This window comes from Tinamus guttatus, unplaced genomic scaffold (genome assembly GCF_059628265.1).
Source record: "Tinamus guttatus ecotype Peru unplaced genomic scaffold, ASM5962826v1 Tinamus_guttatus_pri_ptg000314l, whole genome shotgun sequence".
Taxonomy (NCBI): Eukaryota; Metazoa; Chordata; class Aves; order Tinamiformes; family Tinamidae; genus Tinamus; species Tinamus guttatus.
The window spans coordinates 167,371-191,664 of record NW_028288848.1 but is presented as its reverse complement, the minus strand read 5'-3'; the positions used below and the strand labels follow the sequence as shown (position 1 = coordinate 191,664).

Genomic DNA, 24,294 nt, shown 5'->3' with positions numbered 1-24,294 from the left:
AAGTTTGAAGAACATGTTGGGCCTGGATGGCAGTAGGAATGGGAAGGATTGAATGACGATGCAGAACTCTCCATTTCTCTTTCTTCACCCCCATTTACTTTAAACATCCAATGTGTGTGTTAAGTAAACATTCACTTACTCCCCTAAACTCTTTCGTTTTCCTGCAACTGATCACACGCCCTGGGCTAAAAGCCTCATCAGTCCTTGCTGGTTATCAAGCTTGCCAATAAAAGGACACGATCACAGACAAAACCACAGACACAGACACTATTCAACAACATTCCAGAGTGCCACGAATGAGAAGTGCCAAGAATCTACCTTGCCCTGCCCTGCTCCTTGCTCAGCTCCCACTTCACAAGCACACATGCACACAGACAGCAGGCAGACAACGATATAGAAAGATAACGAATGGGTCTCTCGTGGTTCAGATTTACCTACGACCATGTCGTTCCATCAGAACTTTAAGAGTGTTTTGCTTCTGGCACTAGCATTAGCAATCCCACAATAAAGACTGTTAAGAAAAATGTTGCTCAACATTAGAGATGAGTAGAAACAGCGTTAGAAAAATCTGGGTGCTTCCCAAGAGCACTCTGCAAGTTACTCCAAAGCTACCAAACATGTTACAAACTGCATTGTGCATCTGCTGCCAAGGGGTTAAGTAAACCTATGGGACCAAAAATAAATAAAACAAAATATAAAATGAATATCCTCATGAAAAGAAGAATGCATACATCTAATACATCACAGACAAACTGAATCTGAAATGAAGAACAGGCATATGGAAAGTGTGCATATTTTATGGATTTACAGGGTGGGAAAGGGTTAAATGCACAGAAAGCTTTTACTACTGAAAATAACATTTGAATTTAATTTTATATCCAGACTATCCAGTTCACAGTCTTTTTCATTCCTATCATGGGAAAATGGGAAAAAAAAAAAAAAAAAAAACACTGAAAGGGCTTTCTACTTTCCCTCCTCTTCCTTATTTTTGTACTTTAAAAGCCTGGATGACCTAAGGAAAATAACAAAACAAAACCCTGTCCACTATTTAAATCAAATTTCCCTTCAGTCTCAAAACTACATCTGCTCCCTGTGCTCCGAATTCGGCAGGAATACAGTGTACAAGATGACTAATGCATTACAGCTTGCAGTGAGGGACACCAATATATAAATCTAAACAGGAAGAGAAGGGCACTCAAGAGCTGAATCCACATGACTTGAAGCTACTGCCTTGCAGAGTTGCCTTCTTTTTTCAGTGTTTCTAGTCTGACTCTCTTCTAGTCCAGTTTTACACAGAGAATATTAGTGCCAATTGTCCCAAACACAATTTATCATTTAGGTTACCAAACAGAGCTTTAAAGCAGCACTCCTACTTTCACCCTGCAATCTCACCTTGTAGGCAGCTTGTCTCATAAACTGCTTTGCAGGCTGCTTCCAAATAGCAGGCACTGTAATGACCCATCTTACTTCAGAGTTTTCAAAGTCTGCGCTCGCTTGGTCACTGAGCTCCTAAACCAAAGGAAAACAGAGGTGAACGTAAGATAATGGGTCCCAATTTTATAATAACATATCATTTTCTGCCAGATCAAGTAACAATGAATTTTCTATTTTTTTCCTGTCAGCAAATCAGAATGTATAAAATATTGCTAACATGTCAAAAAAAGCTTTACTGTGTCAAAACCTACAGTTAGGGTGGACACTTCTGCAGGAGGCCTATAGAAAACTTTCCTGCTTAACATGAAGTAGGAAAGTTAGTTTTCCTTAAGGCAGCTAAGCATTGCTGGATATTACAGAATGTTTATACATGTACTTAGTAACACTGTGGTATTTGCTGCTAAACCTGAAGAATTCACACATGTATCTTGATTAATATCAATGTGAATAAACAGAAAAATATTTGAGGTATCATTCAGAAACATTATATTTTATGATCTCGATTTTTCAATGACTTCTTTATATATCACCTTAAAATCAAAATTTCACAGCTCAGTGAGGAAGGGGAAGTTACAGTTAAAACCTTAAAAAATAGTCTGATTGCTCCTTGCAAGGTTTGCTTTAAGCAAACATTCAAAAGTAGTTTAGTTCCTTTATTTTTCTTTTTTTTTTCCCCCCCTCAAAAAAAAAGGAGAGTTTGTATTGCCTCTGCAAATTAGGCGATACACTGACATGCTTTGGGAAGGGTTCCAAGTCAAACGTCATTACCATATGTCCTATCTAAATCTCCCTCCAAACAGGGAAAGGTTCAGAGAGGTGAACAACAGGCCTTTAGACTGCAGCAGAATGTTTCTGCATGCGCCAGGGCAAGGTGTTGTGTTTACTTAGCTAGGCCACAACTCAAAACCCACAGTGGAAGAGTGGTACCTTTCTAGCGTGAGCGTTTGCAATGGACAGATGATTATAATCCAGGGTAACGGACCATTTGCATCGCTTGTCTAATTAGCTTTAGCACACACTTACAAGTCACAGAGATCTCTTTATCAACCTCAAGAAAGGATGCAACCCTGAAGAGGAACATGGCAAATACGTGGGATTTTAAGAACTTACCCGAACCGTGCAAAGGATCGGGGCTGTCACTTAAAACTCTAATCAAATACAGTCTTTGACCAGGCAAGGATTTCAAACTGTAGCGAGAGGATTTGGGCCTCTGTAGCCATTAAGAACAGACCGAGATCTCACAGAGATTAAATTAACCCCATTCAGAAAGTAGGTTGGCTTTCTAACAAGGTTATTTTAAACAGCACTTGCTTGGTGAAGATTTAACAACTAATTTGGCCAAGTAACTGCTGCTGTTTACATTGACATTGTGATAGTGCATCTGAAGCCAATCTGCACTTAATTCATGTTTGGCTGCTTGCATGGGATTTTAAATCTCAGACACTGTCTACCAGGAATATACATTTCATAAGAAAACATCAAATAGATTCCTGGGACCTAACAAGGTAATTACAAGAAGGAAGTTTTGTAATATTTCAAATGTGAAACAGGAAAATAAAATTGTTATTTCTTAGCTTGTAACAAACTTAGAAAATCTATTTTCTTTCCTGGAAAGAATTCATAATAGATTGTTTGCCTTTCTCCTAAAAACAGGCAAAATCTGACACTGAAGGCAGTACAAATGGGCCCTATTTAGTACAAACTTGGAATTAAACTCATAACCTATGTCTTATTTCAAGGTTCTCCCTAATGCTCATTAGATTGTTTTATATAAATGTACATTGAGGATCAGGGCAAAAAAGCAACATTTCTCAGCATAACCATCTGCACAAGACCCAAAGCACCATTAAACAGGCTCCTGGGCAAGGCACCCGCAGTTTAACCCCGCGCAGCCGGCAAGGGAGCGCTGGGCAGGACCCCCGCGCGGCTCTGCACCGTGGAGGCTACGTCCCTACGGAGCAGAAGTCCCACACAGGCAAAGCCACCGACCTGCTCGGGGCAGGCCACCCCGACGCGCACACTGCACGGCTCGTCGCTGGACACGCGAGGCTCAACTCGCTAGACTGCAATAAAGCTCTTAATAATCTCTATTACAGAATAAATCCAGCTTTCCTCTGCGCAGCCACTGAAGACAGTGTTGGATTGGGACAGCAGACATCAGCAGGTGGCAATTCTAGGAGGTTTTATGGGAAAAAAGGCTTTAACGTGAGCGGGAACCTTGGGTGAGCCCAGAACAACGAACGGGGCCAGCCGCAGAACAGCTGGGGAGAAGCCACTCTCAGACGTGCAGAGCGAGATGCTGAGCTTCAGGCCCTGCAACCGTAGATTTTATTTTCAAAACAATATTTCTCATGGGGAAAAAAAAAAAAGGCAGCAGAAAAAATTGTATGCCAATAAGAAAATCCTCAGAGTGCTGTATGGCAGTGATATATTTGCTGTTATTGAATGGAGCTTCCCCCATGCGAAGGGAAATCACTTCAGGCTATTCTGAATTCTGAAGAGTCCACAGCCTTCCCAGCGTTTCTACAGCTGCCTTGCTTTGTTTACATCAAATACTACCGAGGTCAAAGCTGGCAAGGTTAGAAGCGTTTGGCACACGTTTTTTTATCAGTTATAAATATACAGACTTTAGATAAGGAAGCGTTACTCTACCTTTAATGCCTGTTCCTTAAAGAATTGCAGGGCGTAAGCAAATATCTCAAGTGCTTTGACTTTTTTGCCATTTGCAGCTGTCAGATCTGTCTCCATGGTAAGGTTCTACATGAAAGAAAAATAACTGGAAGTTACTCAAAGCAAGAAGTAAACAAAAATTAATTCCCACTGCTAGAGGAAAGGGAATTCTTCTTTATCCACCTGGCTAGGAAAATGTGACAAAATTGTTCTGAAGATGATCTAATTCATCACTTGAGTTTCCTGGAGCATATTTGATGTTTATTATAGATCTCTCTCTTTTTTTTTTTTTTTTTTGGTACACCTATCATGTCTACAAATAACTGTAGGCAGATTGAGCACTATGGGCAAAATATTAAATAGAATAAATTGCATCTGTAATTAATTGTAACAAAGCTGCATATGCAAGGTATTTAATCCAAGTTAAGAGCTAAAAGCATGGATTTTTGGCTTCCTACCAACACATGAAACCAGAAAGCATCTCAGTACATAAAGTACTGGCCAAGGGCCAAAGCTCTAGAACAGTTTAAAGACAAAAATATAATCAGTAGGAATAACTTCAAATTATTACAAATAATCTGGGTAAATTTGCTTCTGTGCACAGGAGTTCAACATGCCTTTTATATTCCATTTGCTTTCTGAACAGATTTTCTAAAGCAGACAGACCGCATGCGGCCTCCCTACATAGCTATGAATTCCACCCACGAAAATTAGGACAGGAAGATCTAAGGGAAGCAGATACGAACTGATATGATCTAGAAAGCAGGCAGTCAAAAATACATTTGCCAAAGGCAGAAACAAGCAAAATAAATAAATAAAAAATGCTAATTGAAGCATTTTATTTAATATGCTTACTTTCTAAACCTATAAACAAAGCTGCTTCCTATCTCACGTGTAATCTTCAGACAAGATCTAGCACCTTCTGCAGAGGATTTGTGTAGCAAATGTGCAGTCAGCAAAGGCAGTTAGCTACTGCTTACCCCAGTGGTATGTAGCTTCATCTTAAACTTTTCAAAATACAGCCAGTGCTTAGACTCATTCGGATCCAAGTCATGGTAGAAATCTCTTGCTGCGTATCCGAAGCTGTGGAACTTTCTCTCTGGTGTTAAGAGGATAGTAGTGGGTGTCTTCTGATTGGAAACGCCTGGATCTCCACCTTCCCATCGCCTAGCGAACAAGGGAACCATCTCTGGTGAGGGATGCTCATGTTTAGAGCAGCAGGAAAAACAGCGTATTGTGAGAAAACAAATGGCAATAGATGGCACACACTGTTATCCTTTCCAATGATTTAAATTTAAGTCCTCGTGAGACCAAAAGCAAGTGTTTTTATTCACATTCAAGAAAGACAACTGCCATATTTTACTTCAGACAATCCAATATTTTTGCATCTAGCTGTGTAGTTTTTAAGGATACAATCATACTATTTCTTTGATGAGAATACAGATTCCCTGAAGTAAGCCACAGAAAAGTAAACTAGGAAATAGCATTACACTTAAAATTTCAAACTAAACACTTTGCATGGAAAAAGTCCCATAATTAAGAACATTAACAAAGAATGAAAAGCCAAATCCTCAAAAAAACAGGAGCCTATGCAATCTTAAATCAGACTACTTGTACACTTACTGTAAGAAAATACATTTCCCCATTTTTAATTGCTGACTTGTTTAAGGCAGCTGACTCCAGTGTGCACAGGTTGATTAAATCCCTGCTTCTGTCACAGAAAGCTCTGTGATGCTAAACAAGTCGGCCTAGCAAATATCCCACGTCTGTGCATGTTCCTAATTTCCTGGACATCTGAAACTGAAACCACCCCGTCTGCAGATTTCAAACACTCTTCCCTGCACTTTCTACTCACCTAAAGCCAAAGAAATTACTGTTTTAAATGTCAAGAATGATACAAAAATTTTACAGTCTCTTAAAAAAAAGATGATTCCTCAACTCCCAAATATCTCATAGATACTAAAATCTTTCCCTCGCTATTGAGCATAAAAGTCAGCTATCGCTATATTATTTTATTAAGGTTGTAAGGCTCTCTTCACAGCCTGAGAAGCAGGGAGGGATTATGGAAAAAGTTACACAAAAAGGCCTACGAAAATGGTTTCATTTTGCAGTTCAGATTTGAACAGTGTGAAATAAAACAAAGTTGGGTTCACAGAATGAATAAGGAAGAGCAGAAGAACACGGAATACAGAAACACGCCCCATTCTTTGTATTAAAGGCAGTAAGAAGTCTGGGGGAAGATAAAAACTCTAAGGTCATATAGGAAAAAGAGGTATTATAGAAATAGCTGAGAATATGTCTATTTTCTCTTCACTTCTCCATCACAAAAAAAAGGAGATTAGAACAAGGAACTCCCATTACTGTTTCCCTGCCACATACAACTGCTTTCAACACTAGAAATAAAGACTTATCAGATATATATATATATATATATAAGTGTCAGTGGAAAATCTGAGCAAACTATCAGCCGTAATCAGAATGCAGCTCAAAAAGAGGCCAAGTTAGGATCACAAGGCAATTACATTCATTATTAAATGGATTGTGGAGTGCTTTTCCTAGGGCTAGCAAAACACACTTTCCGAACATGCTGCTGCCCAAAGCCCTTGAAGCACAAGCAGACCATGTTGCCTTGTGGCCCTTGACTCTGCAGCACAGGAAGGTTATTCAGATTTTTTTTTTCTTCATTTTACTCTCTGAGGCAATTGAATTAGCTGGAAGTTGACTAACCTCCAGCCTGGAGCAGAAAACTGACATGGAAAATTTCAGTCTAAGGGGTTAATACTCGGCAAAATAATTAGCTAGGAACAGGATCTTATAAAGTGCTGGAAAACATTATGACCATTCAGCTAGATCCACTTACTATTTATTACCTACTTTTTTTTTTTTTTTTAGCATTTTTTCCCAGAAAAAAATAAAGATGGTTCCAGAATATGCCCTTCCTTTTCTTTGCAGCAGTATCAATGACGGCAGGGAATCCCCGTGTCCAAGAATTTCATCTAATATAGAGGGTACTTCCATTGATTTGAAGGCAGCAACAGTATGATGAGAAATGGATGTTTTTCACTGTCATCCAAGGGAAACCTTTGCTGAATCCACTGGCCCTGCTGCTCAGCCCCAGGGCTATTCGCTGGGCAAAGACTCTGGTTCCAGTTCATTTCTTCTAACCTGCTCCTAGAAAAATAGTTTCTCTGAGTAGGTGCTGGAGCAGACATACGCAGCCAGTGACAAGCAGCACAGATCTAGCAGCCCATGAACAGAAAGCGCTGCCTATTTCACCGGAATGCCAAATCCCACACGCCAGCTGCAAACAGAGGAGGCAGAAGGGCAGCCTTTTGCCTTGGGATCATTAGTGATTCACTCTGAGTCACTGGTGGGAAATCCCATCAACAGAACTCGTGTTTAGATGCTGGTCAGGAACAATAGCTCTTTGTTCTTCTTTGGGGAGAGACACATTTTCTCCTGCTGGAATAAGTACCCTCAAGGTCCCATCCAAGAAATGACAGAGTGATGCGCAGTACTACGGCAGAAATTTTCTGTCTAAAGAATGAGATGCTCAATTTTGGAGCAGTTTTTAAATGGAAACTAGAAATAAACAAATAAATAAACAAATACAATCCTATGTGGCCGTTTTTCTAGAGAGCTGCAGTCAACAGCACGGGTATCCTAACTTCCAAGCTTCAGCCACTTAATAGAGGCTTCTTTCAGTACCTTAGGTAAGGCCAGGATTTCAACACCTGTGACCACATCACCTTTTTTTTTTTTTTTTTTTTTTTTTCTCTCCAATGCTTCCGAAACAGGTAAAATGATGGTAATAATGCTCTTCCAAAAAAAAAAAAAAAAATGCAATGCGTGCTAAGAGCAGGACCCTGTGCGAGCTGACGAGACTCTAAACACATGAAGGATATTTATTATTTCATGAAGGCTGCATCACAGCTAAGTGTCTGCTTGAGCAGAACTCAGGGGGAATTTTTGCCTAAATTTAAATATTTGAGGCCAGCTCCTAGGCTGATTAGAGTAGCTTATCAGAGTGGTATTGAACAGCTTACAGCTACAGAAGATCTAACTATATAGTAAAATTGGAGAGAAAAAAAAAAGAGCTAAAGCAAAAGTACTGTGGAAAGGATCGCCAAGTTACACTAAGATCAGAGAAATGTCCTTCCTCAAACATGAATCTGGCTAAAAGACAGAGCAAACAGTCACCCTGAGAGAGTGATGGGAACTCGATCCAGACCAGCAGCACAAGAGTCCCAGAAATGAAGCAGTGGGGTCATCAAAATGTGCTTGAATGTCTCAGGGTGGATGTGTGAGACGCGAGCGCGGGTCTGCCAAGAATCACGGTCCAATAGGGAAGAGAAGGAAAAGAAAAAAAAAAAAAAAAAAGGGGGAAAAAAAAACACAACAAAACAAACTAGAAGTTGGAAACTGAAACTAGATGACATTCTCTTTCATTCTAAAGATAGGAATTTGTTTCATAATCGTACATATTTTTCTGTGCATTTCCATTTGTGAAATACTTAAATTCAGTTTGCTGCTGTGCCATGGGCAGCCAAAGCATTTACAGCTAGGAATAAGCGCATGTAAATCAGTAGGAGTTTCCCAGAACTGTGTGAAATATCACGCATTCACTTCAATGGAAGGTATTAACTGGTTCTATAGCATGTGGCTGCGTTTCATTATGGCTCTGGCACTACTTACTGAGGTGCTGATTGAAGCCATGGCCAGATTGCTCGTAAAAATTTATTCACAGACTCAAGATATGCAGAGAATAACACTCATTTCAATGTATACTTTAGTCTGCGACAAGAACCTGACATAAGGTAACACAGCTATCTTTACAGAAGCAGTAGGGAACTAATAGGATTTTACAGGCATGAAGTATTACCTAAAATTGATCAAACAATAACTAAGACTATGCAATCAAGGCAAAGATATTCATCAGCCATCTAGAAACATATGCCCAATTCCAAACACATGCTTCAGTCTGCAGAAATCAGTGAGGCTCCTCATCCATTTAAATCTAGACATATGCCCAAAACACTTTGCCGGGTCAATGCCTCCAAACTCATCTATTCAGGTATTGGGCTTGGCACCAAATAAACAAACACACAGTCTAAGCCGTGATTTTGTTTGTCTAGTAACTACACATCCAGAACCATAACTTTGCTGAGACTCCACATGTAACTGGGCTCTAAAGCACTGTACATTAACTCTTTCACCAAAGCAGGACCTTCTAACTGAAACCATCTTACCCTTCTCTGAGATATTTTACAGAAAAGCAGCTTTGTTAAAATGCAGTCAGAAATCCAAATGTCTGGAAAGGATCAACACTAGGGAGGGAGGGAAAGTGGAAAAAATGTTAAGAAGCAAAAAGGACCACGTATCATTGGTATGGTTTATTTTAATGTAAACATTCTAAGTATGGGTGGGAAGTGACATTTACTCAGCTGAAATATTTGCAAATTACCCTGTGTGCAGCCCTAATTAGGTACAAAATGCAACCTTTTTAAGGCCTTGTGAACCACTGCATGGCTTATCCTGATACAGTTACAATTCTTGACACGGAATTTTAGGGTTTTATATAAATATACTATTTCATAATTCAGTTTCAGCTATATCTTCTCCCAGATCCTGCCATTAACAAGACAATGAACAATCTGGACATCCTCCCTGCCAGCAACATATTTCACAGCCAGAAACACAGTCAATATTTTTGTAAACATTATTGTTATTAAAATATTTTGCCTGAATTACTTTGCAATGTTATACAAACTGACCATCTTTGCTTAGAAAAAAATACAGTATACCACAGCGGACTACATCAGGAGAGGTTTTTGGCTGTTAAATTCTCAGCATTACAAGTAATAAACAGTAAAATACTTCTTGATCTAAAAGCAAATTTGTTCAGAGGAACTTCTACAGCTAAGTTGTTCAGATATCCTTTGTTTATGCCTGAAGTTTTCTCTATCTAGGTCTTTTTACACAATTAAGAAAAAAAAGAAAAAAGAAAGAAAAACTGAAAAAAAAAAAAGTTATTAAAATGTTTTGCGGTGCTTTCCTTTCAGGTAACTACCACAATAGCTTTTGCATTTGTGATTGCATTGATTCACATGCATCAGATCTGTAGAGGGAAAATGCAGATTCTGATGATTTAAGCAAGAAATAAAACAAAATAACAAAACAGCATCCAAATTCTGTCCCTTAATGCACAATACAGAACAGATTTCATATCAAGTTTCGATTTTCATATTCATGCTTTTTGATTGCTTATTTTGCAGATCATTATCAGGGATTTTAGTCAAATCTAATGCTAAAAAGCTTAAATCGGCCAAATTAAGTACCCATTTCTGGATACGACTGACTAAAAAGTGCCACACACACCAGGGGAGTCCAGGATATGGGCTGTTCCTCTGCCCTGTGCTCCTGGGGAACACTGCACTGCATTGACTCAAGCACCTGCCAAACTACCCCAGGTCCTACACAACCAGGGCGTTGTTACCGGGGGAGTCCGGGCCTGCCAAGTCCTACATGAACTAGCAATTCACACATCTCCTTCGATGCTGAATATCCTGCACCATCCCAGTAAATGTCATGACTGTTTTTATAAATGTGCATTTTTTTCTTACAGTCACGTGGGTAAGAACATATTGATTTAGCATTTAATTAAATTAGCGCTGCACACTGCATGATTCTAAATACTCACTGATTTCTTGTTTTATTCACGACATCTTAGAAACTCAGCAAAATAACACAACAGTGACAAGCTTATGCTGACTATTTAAGCCAATTAAAATACAATAAGATGCAATAGAGAACTGTAATCACGACGAAGAAAAGATGTGCTCTGTGGTAACACTAGATAAATCTAGAGATTTACAGCTCTGGCAGAATATATCAGTAGCAATTGCAGGCAATACCTGCTGTCACCATCCAAACCTAACTGCTGCATTGCAGCCCTTACCTCATTACATGGATGCATTCCGGTTCCTTGGTGAAGCTGTAGGCGTAGCCACTGGATGTGGTGCCAAAATCAATAGCCACAACCACAAGAAATATCTGTTCCACAGCAACATCTGCATCAGAGTCCTTCTGACAAACAGCAGAAGCAGAATAGACATTGAGGCAGTGATCAGAAACATAATTGTAACATATCCTTCAGTGTTTCAGTTCTGAGAGACATGCTTGTCTCTTCCACGAAAATAAGGACATCCCTAAAAGTGCATTTGTGCCCAAGATTAATTCCCGTAAGCTCTGTATTCTAATGTAAGTAAAAATTTAATATACAACTCAATCAATATGTATTCGTTGGTGCCTTTTATGAATATCCAGTTGAATCAGTTTCTTTCATGCTCATTTCCTGGAATAGCTGTCATCCTGTATCATTAAAACTTATGACTCATACAGCATTTCGTTTTTTTTTAATTGAACAATATGTTTATAACAATCAGTGCTTTATTTTGGGATTTATTTTGTTGCCATAGGAGTTATATGATCTTGGACATGAGATACTGCTCACAGTTGAACAATACTTGAGAAGTAGCGGAGACAAAACAACCCAACACAGGGCAATAACCTTTATAGTACATATGTCAGCATTTGTTGATGAGAATGTATATAAAAATTTATGAATGCTTATAACATTTATTTCAGAATCTCTTTATGCATTCTTTTCTCTATGTCACAGTATGAGAGGTTGTTCAGCTGCTTATATTAAACCTGAACTCTTCTCCCTGCCTCTCCTTTTATCTAGAATCCTGCAAGCCCTGAAAAACCCAGTCCAGAGCGGCATGGGACTGATAACCAGGAGAGGTGGAGGGGTCATGGGCCACTCACAGCAGCCAAATCACAGCGCTGTGATATAAAGCACGACCTGAACAAGCATGAACAGTGGCACTCTGCAGTGTGCTGCTGCCTGGCCCCTGCTCAAGTGAAAAGCAGCTCTGTCACCAACTCGAGTGGCACCAAAATTCCACTTAAAGCTATGGATAGTATAAAAAAGACCAAGATGTGCAGAAATGACATTCTAAACAAAATACCTCCTACGGAATAGGCAGGAAAAAGCAATGTTAGCACATAGCGTATGATAAAAGTGCATTTCTTACCACAATATGTGATGGAGACAGTGGCGTTATTCCAGGGTCTCCCAAACTTTTGGCTGGGGATGAGTAAGTAGATGTGGAAACTGCATCTAAAAGGAAACAACAGTTCTTCATTGTCAGTATGGAGAATAAGTCGGATGGGACAGTTGCTCTGCCTACTACTGCTACTCCATCTGCTAAAAAAGAAAGCAAATTCCGCAGCCTCCTCATAAATTGTGTGGGATTTTTTTTGCCCTTAGAACATGCAGTTCAACTGCAGTTTTGTTTTAAAAATATTTGAGCTTGATGACTACTTTCGTTCCTTTGCCTTCTACATTACCACACAATTTTTGATGTCTTCCTAGATACATTCAGCAAGCAGAACAAGTGGCTTGAGCGCTATGTGCTTACGTTAATAGCCTGTGATTTAAAGGTGATTTAAAGGTGTGAATGCAGAAACCTACCAGAAGCTGCGAGACCAAAAAAGAACTCATTTTAAAAGGAAAGGAACAGTTGATATCAACTTGACAGTTCAGTAAGGATACGTTGCAATTACTCTGTCAAAAACATTTATTACTAAACTTTCCCAATACTCTGCTTTTTCTCTTTAGTACTGTGCACTGAAACATATTGCAGCTGTTAATATTGCTGCAGGACAGAACCCAGCTGGGAGAGAACAAAATATCATTAATAAATTATCAAAAAATATTTGTGTTCTGCACACAACTGAAACTTCCTTTAGAGGAACATCTAAAGGACAAATAATGAAACACACTATTTGTATCTTTTCCTTCTTACATTTGCCCTATGAAAATGGGCAGATGATAGAAAAAGGAAACGATTCATTAAAATAACTAAATATTAACAAGGCAGCACTGCTCTAAGAAGATGCAGGAACTTCTATGCAAGAAGAGACCTTAGAGCTACTTGCTGAAGACTCCGTTGTCCTTGGCAATCAAGGATGTGTTGCTTGCAGGAAGGACACTCAAAACTTTGCAATAGGCCTCTAGACTAAACAGACTAAACCGCCCATCTTCCCTCCCGCCTTCACAGCGCTCTTGTTCTAACATTTACTTCTGTGCTAATTATAACATATACATTGATTCTAATCTTCAGCAGTATTTATAAAAGCCAAATATAAGTATTTCCTACACAAGTTCTCCAAGAATACATAACATTAATGCTCCTGCAGTAAAGTACAAAATGGGACAAGCAGAGATTCTGTCCAGTTAATTTTTATTTCAATTAGATCCTGTTATTAGCTGCCTTAGCCATTTGTCCAAATTTTTCCTCTTTTCAAAACAACTTCATTTTGCAATATCAACATTTTGTCTTTGAAATGAAGAAAAACATCTCAGTTTAAAAAAAAAAAAAAAAAAAGGAATCAGTAGCAGAATGTGTTCCTCCTATTCCTCCTACACTGCTGCCTTTCTGAACGGATCAGAAAATCTCAACTCTGATGCAGTATTTTTGAAAGCAGGAAATTTCCTCCAGCAAACCCCAGGACATTGACTTCGGAAGACAGAGCCATAAACCATGGTCTATGTGCTTCTAATGTTTTCTCCTTGTTCCTAATTGTTGGGTTGCCTGTTTCAGCACACATGTTTCAGGGATCTATTTGCCAGTCTATCTTCAGCTACAAGCTCTCACTTGGATGTATCTTGAAAGGTTATTTACAGCTCTATATAATACAAAGAAAACCCTGTGTGACAGAACACACATTTTCCTTTGTCTCAAAGAGAAGGATGATTCAATAACTCTTCTGATATTCACCCAGTAGAAGTGCACAGACTTGGGTGGATACTCAATTAACATGTGATTAGGTGGCTGTGGCCAGAAGTATAAAAATATTTGCTAACAAAGAAAAAACATTCAATAGAAACAAGAGGGCTGTCTTAACTACTTGCAGAAAATGTTGCGTAACAGAAAAAACAGATATTTTCCTCCAAAATGTTTACAGCAATTTGTGCATTCATTTCGGTTTTGAAATGTTCTTCAGGGCTTACATATTGAGGTTAGATTTGTGGAAGTGCTGATTCTTCCTACATCACACCAAGCGTTCAACACTACTGGAAGAAGATGCTCTTGGTGACTTACTGTTTTTTATTATCTAAAAATACTAAACAAAAAACCTTGCAAAAACACAATCATCCTGCCCTATATTCACAGTCTTACTCCATCTAAGCTATATCCTGCTCCTGCAAACACACAATTAAACAAAAGAATTCTACAGTGAATCCAAATAACAGACCAAAAAAGTAAAAATAAAATATCCTAGAGTGTGTCAAGGTATTGGGAATAGTCCTTAAAAACAGGTTGGCTTGCTAAGTCTTCCGTCTTAAAATGCCTTCTGCATTTTCAAGATGACCAGCAGAGGAGGGGCAATGGAGAACGTTGCTTCTTTACCAATCTTTGAAGCATTCAGGAGGTCCTAGCTAACTTGCAAATCCTCTAAAAATTAGAGTTCTCATTAAATCAAGAGACTAACAGATACTGCATTAATATACATGAATTGTATTTGTTATCAACTAGATTTAAATTAAATTAGACCTTTTCATACAAACACACATGGGTTTATTTTCTGTGGTTCCTGCCTAGAGCTAGGTTAGCCTGTCCTATTTTTCCAATAAGCGATCAGCAATGGTCTGTATTTTCAACTTTGCTTAAGCTGAAATGCAACAGAGAAGTAATTTTTAGCATCGCAACATAAAGGCAAAAAAAAAAAGTACAAGGCTGCATCATTTATAACAGCTTAGCTGATGCAGTAGGAACCAATAGCACATTCAGCTGAATACTGATTTACTAATAGATCTGGAGAGCAGGTTCAAGCTCATTATTGAATTAGAAAGATCAGTTAATCCCAGCTGATCTCCTTAGGCAGACAATGAGTCTGCTTGGAATACGTGGGGACCCCATAGCAGATTCCTGCTCAGGCTGAATGAGCTTTCGCAATCCGCTCAGGGCAGCAGACACACAGATCACCGTGGCCCCAGACGGTCACACTAGAGACAGCAGCCTTTGAGCTGCTTTAAGAAAAATGACTGTTAAACCTCACTGCCACGTGTCTCCAAGGCGGTACTAAAACTAAAATTCTTCAAGTAACTGCACAAAATCTGCTTTGGTTAGATATTTAATTTTACTAGAATTTTATTAAAGTCACTTGCGTCAGGCACCAGCCAGAGCTGATTTTGCTTCACGTGCCAAGGGGAACTGTTTATTGCAACAATGAAGTGGCATCCCACAGCTGTGGCCTTATTGCTGAGAGGTGATTCCCTATAATCCAGGGAACAGATAACTGAAGTTTTTGCCAATGTGTCTTGTCTCCGAATAAGAATTTAACTGGACAAATAAAAGCAGTGACTCGGGAAGCAGGATGGGCTGTTAAACAGCATAAAGCACAGCAATCCAGACAGTTGCGGAAGGCGGGGGAACTGTTGGATGGGTCTTATGTCATCGGTTCACCAAGCAGAAAAGGAATAACCTAAATAAAAAGGGGGTGAGGGAGAAAAATTTAGGCATCAAGCCTCAAATTTACCATCAGAAAGCTGAGCGTGGACTTTTTCAAGCACACTGCAGTACTCCAAAGTCAAGCCTCTAAAGAGGAAGGCTTAGCTGGGAGGAAGTGCATTCGCTGAACCTTCAGGATCTGCGTCTCCTACAGCTGTTTTGCAACCCAGAAAATAGGTAGCGTCCCTGTGAAAACATCTCTCCGTGGGAGCATGAGAGTGAACGTTATATCTCAGCCTAAATATCTTAAGGTCATTCTTAGCACTGTGATTCTGCTGGAGCAGTCACAAACCTGACACTTGCTATTTGAGCTCTCCTCATGGGTTGCTGAATAAGCAACGGGATCAATGCTGTTCCCCACTCCAGGCAATACTTGGTGCATTTTGAGTGCATTCACAATAATGTTTGCATACTAATGTATATTCCTAAGTCAATTCTCTCACTCCACAGCGTGCGATTCAATGATTTCCCTTCACTGCGGAGACCTGAACCTCTGACCTGAGCTTAGGGACCTACTGGGGAGCCCTGCATGTTTTCTGGCTCCCCCAAAGGGGATGGCAGCCACATGTCCCTGCGCTCGCTCGCCCGCCTGGGTGGCAGAGCTGCCCTCACTCCTCCCACACCAAATCCAGTGGGGCCCGTAGCTATTTCTTGGCTGATGAACCGGACGCACGGAGTAAGGCAGGATGCATTAGACCTACTGAAAATGCACCACGGACAGCTGATCTTTATGAGTGCAATAAATCTAAGTTATGTGGACCTATTATGCACACGCTAATCATTTTCCCAGGCCATACAGAAGCACATATAAAGCATTGGCACGTGTCTGATGGCCAGCCCTCTGGAATTTCCAGCCATCCCGCAGCTGCTGAAAGCGACTGCTACACTATATGTAGCTCTCGTCTCTGTCAGGTTGGAAGTCAAGCCAAAATCTCAGATGAACAGCCACATTCCTCATTTTCTGTTTGGGCAACATTTCCAGATGAAAAAAAAAGGACATGCCTACAGAAATATAGGTACAGGGTAGCCCACATTCACTGAAGAATGCATTCAAAATACTGTATACCATTTTAAGTATCAATAACCACTGCAAGCAAAGCTTGTTAGTGATGTTTGTACAATGAGAAAAGGATTTTACTGCTCTGCTATTAGCTTCTGACTGCTGCATTGCTGAGGAGAACCTTTTCCAGCTTCTTCTATTACTGAGACTTCGCTTTGCATTAAACACAAAATATCTCATCTCTCAAAAGGATTGACAACCTTGAGCATTTTACTGCAAATACCAAGATGGCCTTGGAAAATAATATGGAAGAAAAAAAGCGAGATATGAAAAAGCAACTGCAAAACCTACAGCAACTGCTATTTAAAAATATTCTTATGCATAATAAAAAGATCCCATATTTTATATCAGAAGCAAGAATCTCCTGTTTCTACTGAAATCAGTGATACCACTGCTATTAATGTCAGTAGAATCGGAGTTCTGCTCTTCTTTTTCAAAGGCCACGAGGCATCCCGCTGCTTTCTTGAAGACTACAATGAACTTCCTTTCTCTAGATACAGCCATATCTAATCTCTGCTCCAAATCCAAGCTTTCTAACACCATGGTATAATAATCAGTCACACAAAAAGCGGGTATTCATTTCATTGATATCAATTAAAGCACAATAACAAAACAAAACAAAATAAAAAAACACTACAACTCTCTTCCCCCAAATGAAAATTCTTCGGATAACAGCAAATGTGTCTGTCTTAGAATTTATCAGCTATGTCCTTCCTCATTTCCACTTTTACATTACCCCACCATCATACTTACACTTTAACTAGAATTACTTTTGCACTATACTATCAAGCTTTTAAAGATCATTTAATTATTTTATCATTATTGTTAAGAGCACCACGACCCACAGCAATCTGCAATAACCTTGTGATAGTGCCACATGGATTAAGCTCACCTCTTTTCTCTTTTTGAAAGATCGTAATCTAACCTGTTTTACCTAGATTAGTGCTGGCCTCAGCTTGGGGAGCTAACGGAACCAGACTAGCCATGTTTGCACGCACAGCTCACAGGCTCTGTGTGTCCCCAGCCAGGTCTACACCAATAGATAAATCTGACCTTCAGGCTGCCCTCAGGCTCTCCTCATCTATGCTGCAACCTCATAAATCCAGCTCCAGCCCAAGTGCCCCGGAATCTTCCTGGCTTTTGAGACAAATCAGCTCCCTCTTCCTCCCCCAAGCTTCATATTTTCCACTTTCCAGTCTTCTCCCCGATCCCAACTGTTCCGCAGCCACAAACTACTCCGAAAAGACAGAAGTCATTTTGCTTTGCACATCAGATGGACAGGGCAGCTACTCTGATAAAAAGGGGATAAAAGGGATAAAAAGGCGATAAAAAGGACAACTTCTGTGGCTCACGGTGGTGGTTGTCAGTTCTCCTAAATATTCCACATAATTCTGCAATAAGCACCTTTAATTCACACTAACCAACCTCCTTTTCCTTCAGCAAATTCCTCTTTGGACCTGTTTCCCTTAAGCATTTTTGCACTAATTAGCCTCTTTCTCTATGTCTTCTCATCTTTTCCCGATTTCCAAAACAAGATATAAGATCAGAAAACGAAGAAATACTGATATATAGAACCTGGGTTCTGTGAAAAAATACCCTCCTAGAAAAAGTATTTCCTTCTGTCTCTCCATCTTATATCTGCCATCATCCACCTCATCCGCTTAGTTCACTGCAAGCTTGTCAGGAATAGCAATAGTGAGATTTTGCTCAGGTTTCCAGGACAACACTCATAAAACAGAGCATTTGTGATGTCAGTCTCTCTCTTTGGTAAATACATTTACCGGCAAGAAAAGTAAAAGAGAAAAAAAAAGGTTACAAAAATTTCTGTTTTGTCTGAACACCAACCTAATAACCCTCTCAAGACCCTATGTCTTTGCATCCTGAAAATAAAGCAAGTCTAGATTCATTTTCAAAGATGGAAGATAAAATATTGATCATTGCAAAACTGTTGTCAAATGTGAAAATTCACTGAAAGTTGTGAATTTGAATTCACAATTCAAAGCCAGCAGTGAATCTATAGTGATACTGATTTACCTTCTGAGTGACATTTCATAGCTAAATGCAAAACAAACTTGTGTTTCTTTATTCTTTTCTTTTCGCAATCTCGAAAATAGATCCACTACCAGGCTTAATGGAAAGCACCTTAAAAGGAGAGAGGCTACAAACAGGAGAGCGAGTAGATCTTCAGGCTTCTCAGAGATCACAGATCAACCAGCCACTGATGAAAGTCCATTTGCAGAGTTGTTAATGCAGCACCCATCAGGATTAAACCCAAACACCATGATATGCTCGTGCATCACAGCCCAGTACTCACCAAGCAGACGTGAAACGTCAACTGAGAGCTGCTCTCTCCTAGGGACGAGCAGATGGGACACCCTGCAAAGGAGCTGGTAAGGCCGAAAGCGTCACAGGAGCAGCGCTGAGGAAGCATGAGCTACTACAAGAGGTTATTTCTTGAATGTGACTGTTCCATTAGGACAATACTGACAGCTTTTGTAAATGGCATTCCCTACTGTTTTGATTATAACATGTGTGCTCTACCAAGGTAACCATGGAAACTTAAGGAAAAGGTGTTAAATTTTTCTTAGATCTGCACGAGGAAATGGGGCTGCCAGTCAGGGCAGCATAACCAGGGGCACGTTCATCTTTAAGTGTAGAGAAAGCATCAAGAATCCTCAAACTAAGACAAAATCCAGAAGATCGAATTGCCATAGGGATGCATTGCCCCAAAACGCCTAGCAGACGGACATCCTAATAAAAGTGTGATCTTTATGTTCTTGTTTTCTGTTACCAGGAAGAACTAGCTCCATTGCTGTAACAAGGGGGATGCATGAAATATCCTCTCTTCAGATTTCACATGGAAAAGAAAAACAGCGTGGATATGAGCACACAGAGCCCCATCAGAGAGAATCATGCAGAACGGCTGACTATGGGGTGCTCCAGACGGTGCAGGTCACGGGTGATGTTCCCATGATGAACCAGTGGTCCCAGATGATTCCCTATGCTAGTTACATCTTCAATAAGGAGAATTATCTAACTCTGCTTCTTTCCCCAGGAAAACTACTTCATGAACAGATTAATGCAATAGAGACAAGGCTGTTCTTCAGACATGGGTGTGCAAACTTTCACAGATGGCGTGGAAGTGTTACCATAAAACTACATTGACATACACACTTCTGTCTGGACTCCTAATGATGAAAATTGTTAGAAATATCTGTAAAAATTCCTAGGAAGCTCTATGTCCAGGACACAGCCTATGAGTGTTGACCAAGGCACTGAGGAATTCCTGATGGAAGAGCCAAGAGCTACAAGAGAGCTATGGAACTTCACTTCTTAGTTTTACTACGGTGGACTCCCAATTTTGCACAGCTGGAAATACAGGATGTCTAATAACCAACTACAAATTCTATGTTGGAAGTTATAGGCACGCAATCTACCACAGAAGCAAAACGTGCCACAGAGGCTCTCTCCGTTTCGTTGCATTCTGGGGTTTTGGCAGAAGATACAACTTTGTCCTGCGAGAAGGGAAGAGGCGGCTTCATTTGTAACACCCAACCACCTCCTTCCTAAAAGCTGAAGCACTGGAACCCTTCAGCTTTCCTTGTACCGGACAAAGAAATACTCTAAAACTGACAGCAGGGGAGATGTGTTCAGAGGCAAATTCTCAGCCCATATTCCAAAGAGATTAAAATGAAGGAATAAGTGGTGTCTGACCAAGATAGAGAAAGCTGGTTTACTAAAGGGCATGATTACTGGAAACTGTAATGCCTCCCATGCAATGAATTATTTATCACAACTTGCTCCCACATCCAATATCTTTCAATCTTTCAGCCAATCCTTCCTGATGATCCAAAGATCCCCTTGACAGATCACAGACTATTTACTCTAAAGTGGAACTAAGCCATGTAGCTCATAAAAGTGAGAATGCAAAGGTTAAAAGGAACCTTGAATATAAAAAAGACAGTACCCCTAATCTTTGGTAGCAGAAATTACAGCCAAATTGTAGGCTTGATGTGATTTCCCAAGACCCTTGCTTACAGCTTTTCATTGTCTTACACGTGCACAGCATCCATTTCACTCGTGCAAAGAGCGTGAAATCCTCATCAGTGGTTCATGTCTAATGGGACTTGGGGGAGCAATGGATATAGACCTTTCCTATGACCCTGCTTTAAGAAGCAGTAGAAAAATCAATTCAGACCCTAATATAATTTACAGTAATATCAAATTTGCCCAAAGTTATTAAGAGAAGCTTTTGGCTTCAAGGAGATCATTAGGCACCAGGAACAGCAGGTTTTTGAGCAAAAGAACCCCAAATATCCACCTTCCTTGTGCAGGCCACTCAAAGGAGAGGATGTGCAGAAGTTGATGCTGCAGGATCTTGGGCAATTTCCCTGCCCCTGTGGAACACAACCACATCACAGCAGCACAGCGCTGCTTTTACAGAGCACTTCTTAGATATACCTATGCACGTCCCTAGACAGTCCTCAATAGAGCCCCTACAAGACAGAAGCAAAGGCTGATCAGCTGAGCACTCTCATCCACATTCTGAGTATTTTCATGTATTTATTTACTTATTGCGTATTCAAACAGACTGCGTTTTTACATTAAAACTTTCTTCAAGTCCCCCTGAGAGGTACTTTGGAGGAATTTTCTACTGTAATACCTATTGGTTACATAGTTCACTGCTGCCATCCTAACTTTAACATGCTGCAAAGGTACTGCCTTAAGAGTAGCTATGGCAAAACTTAAAACTTTCACTTATTTAAAGTGCATATACTTCATGTTTCTTAACACCACAGACCTCAGCTGACATATTTTGAGTAAGGAGAACTACGAAACACTCTTTTTAAGACCAAAATATGTGTGGATATAGAGAAGGCAACTCAGATCTCTTGGCACAGGGAAAACCAATGGGAGAAATGAAAGGGCAGTTCCAGTTTACCAACACAGAAGCCAGGGCTTTTACTGCAGTTCAGGCGGGACCTACAGGTGTGTCATGGAGATGTCAGCTCACTTATGTTCACACATGGGAACACGCACCAACATCTCCAACCTCAACCAAAGGGCTGCACAGCCGTCACTGGGAGGCTGTGAAGATGCCAAGGAGCGTCAAAGCTCATTCCTTAGGCACAACGGGCTTCATTTCTTCTTCAAGCCCTTTACTGGTGGGGAAACCCAGCTGAACAGGCCTAAGTGCTGGTGCCTCTAAATTTTTCCTCATTTCCAATTTCACCTGGAAAAGCTGTTAGACAGGGAAGTGACAAGCGACAGAGGCAGAACTATTGAAATCCTCCATGGATAAACAAAATAGCCCAAGGATTTGACTAAGAGCTGCAAGATATTTCATAGCAGACACATGGCAAGTGTCAGTGGTTAATTCACACTCAAAAAACAAACACATGAAGTAGATTCAAGCTTCTTCCATCTTCCCCAAAAGGTTACGGGGTCCCATGCTTGATTAAGGTCATGGCTGCTCTTGTTTGCCTACGTGGAGGCAGCAGCAGAGTGCCCTGTTTTATATTCTCTCCACGTTTCCCATTACTATTGACTGAAAGCCAGTGTGGCTTTTTGCAAATCACCAAATAAGCTCTGTAGCTCCTTTGCAATACCTAGAGACTAACACGGTCACAGAGAGAATGCTCCGAAACCCCAAATGTTGAACTCTTTGAAGATCAGCACTGCTCAAAACCCACCTGACATCATCAAGAGGCAGAACCAACTCCCAGGCAGAAACTGGAGATGACGGAGCCTTAAGCCATTATTGGTTTAAAATTAAAAGTACACTTTGAGGATGCGTTTTAACAAAAGGGTAATTGAAAAAATGTAAAACTGATGTTTGCGAGTACAAAACAGGTCTACCTGCACAGAACCTGCCTCCTGAGGAGGCTCAGACTTGAGTGAGTGTCAAAGGCGCCGGCAGCCTGTTCAGCTCCTGCTCACAGCTGCGGCTGAGACGCATCCTGGTCACACCCTGGAGACTTGCATGAAGTCCTGCTGCACCACATAGCTGTCTGCTAAAACAATCCCTGAATAGAAGGGATTGCTGGAAGCCTGAATTCAGCTAGCTAAAGCTTTATGGAAACTTTGTAGCTACTGCTACTATGGAGCACTGCTGAAAAATAAGTGGCATTGGAGTGGGAATATGCTAAATATTCAGACTCTGACCTTACAGTGTGTGTAATATAAAGGAAAACTTGTCGGCTGAATTTGTGTCACCCAGTTTTAAGCCAATGCATTAAAAGTGTCAAAAGATAATATAATTAAATGTCTTAAACATAACAGCTCCTCTGTATGAGTAATTTCATGCAGGCTCGTACTAGCCAAACTGCGGATACTGCAATGCTGTGCTAACTGAAGCCATAAAAACGATCTGCAGATACTGCATACGACACTGGGATTTCACATGTGGACACTTCTTTTACGCATTATGCTATCCTGCAACAAATTACTGCAGCTTCAGCACTGTCACTGCATGCTCAGACTCTCTAAATCACATTTTAGCCCCGTTTTTCTTTCTTTGACAGCTTCAGCATTATAGAAAGTGGAAAGAATATCTAGATTGCTGGTATAACATCACTGCTTTAATATTCCATCTTCTAGCAAAATCCCTTCTGTGTAGCTTTTTCCTAGCCATGAGTGACTTTAATTCAGCAATACATTGCTCCACCCGTGTAACTTTCTGCAAAACACGCAATACTGCAAGCTGTCACCTAGCACAAATTAACCTGTCACTCGGTCCTTCCCTTTGTCAGCAGCGTGCTGCAAAGTTGTTGCAGGTAACTGCAAACAAAGCAGAAATCAGAGCCTTTCCTTAGAAAGCACTTAGAGAATATTTTCGGGAGGTCTTTTGCCTTCACACAGTAGATGATGGTGAAGATACTACTGCTAAATATCCCCGTCTATGACTTGTAAAATGGATGCTCTGTGCCCCTTCTCTTTCACATGCACCACAGCTCAGCTCTTTTATCCAGAACATTTCCCCACATCCATCACGCTCTGCACCAGCTCGGCTCCCGCAGCACCGCCAGCCCCCTAGGTCCAACACTAGGAATCTTTGCAGCGGCAGCTGGGAAGCGGGGACTGGGAAGGGGGTTTTCCAGCCAGGCCCCCCGGCGCCCGCCCAGGAGCGCGTCCCTGCGCGGCAGCCGCGCCGCTTTGTTCGCGCCCCAGCGCGCTCTGCCGCAGCGCCCCGCGGCCCCGGCCCGCCGCCGCCGCCAGCTGCTCCCCGCGCTGCCGGGGCCGCGCGCCCGCATTGCGGCGCCCGGGCCGCCCCTACCTGCCGCGCTGCCCTCCGGCTCCGACATGGCCGGGCCGCCCGCGCTGCGGCTGCCTCGGCCGCTGGCTGCTCGGGGCGCTGCGCTGCGCGGGAGGCTCCGCGCCCGGCCCGCCCAGCCCTGCGCGCCGCGCTGCGCTGCGCCTTCCTGCGGGCGGGCGGCCCGGAACCGCCCCGCCCCGCGCAGCCCCGCCCCGCGCAGCAGCCGCGCGGGAGCCCCCGCGCTGGCGGCGCGCTCGGCCCGGCTGCCGGCCCCGCCGCTCCCGCGGAATTTT

General features: G+C 41.2%; 1 protein-coding gene across 2 annotated transcripts in view; it reads right to left on the bottom strand.

Annotated features, from left to right (window-relative positions):
- The window catches only part of HSPA12A (heat shock protein family A (Hsp70) member 12A), a 47,370-nt gene extending 23,278 nt beyond the window's left edge, over window positions 1-24,092 (bottom strand). Inside the window, exons 1-6 of one of the 2 annotated variants that reach the window (XM_088528584.1) lie at window positions 24,023-24,092; window positions 12,204-12,289; window positions 11,063-11,190; window positions 5,085-5,271; window positions 4,087-4,191; window positions 1,393-1,509 (exon numbers count right to left, since the gene is read on the bottom strand). In XM_088528584.1, coding sequence (XP_088384710.1) covers window positions 1,393-1,509; window positions 4,087-4,191; window positions 5,085-5,271; window positions 11,063-11,190; window positions 12,204-12,289; window positions 24,023-24,050 — 651 coding nt within the window. In that variant the 5' untranslated portion in view covers window positions 24,051-24,092. The remainder of the gene's footprint in view (window positions 1-1,392; window positions 1,510-4,086; window positions 4,192-5,084; window positions 5,272-11,062; window positions 11,191-12,203; window positions 12,290-24,022) is intronic. The other variant, XM_088528585.1, reaches the window with a different exon arrangement.
- Window positions 24,093-24,294: the final 202 nt, after the last annotated feature.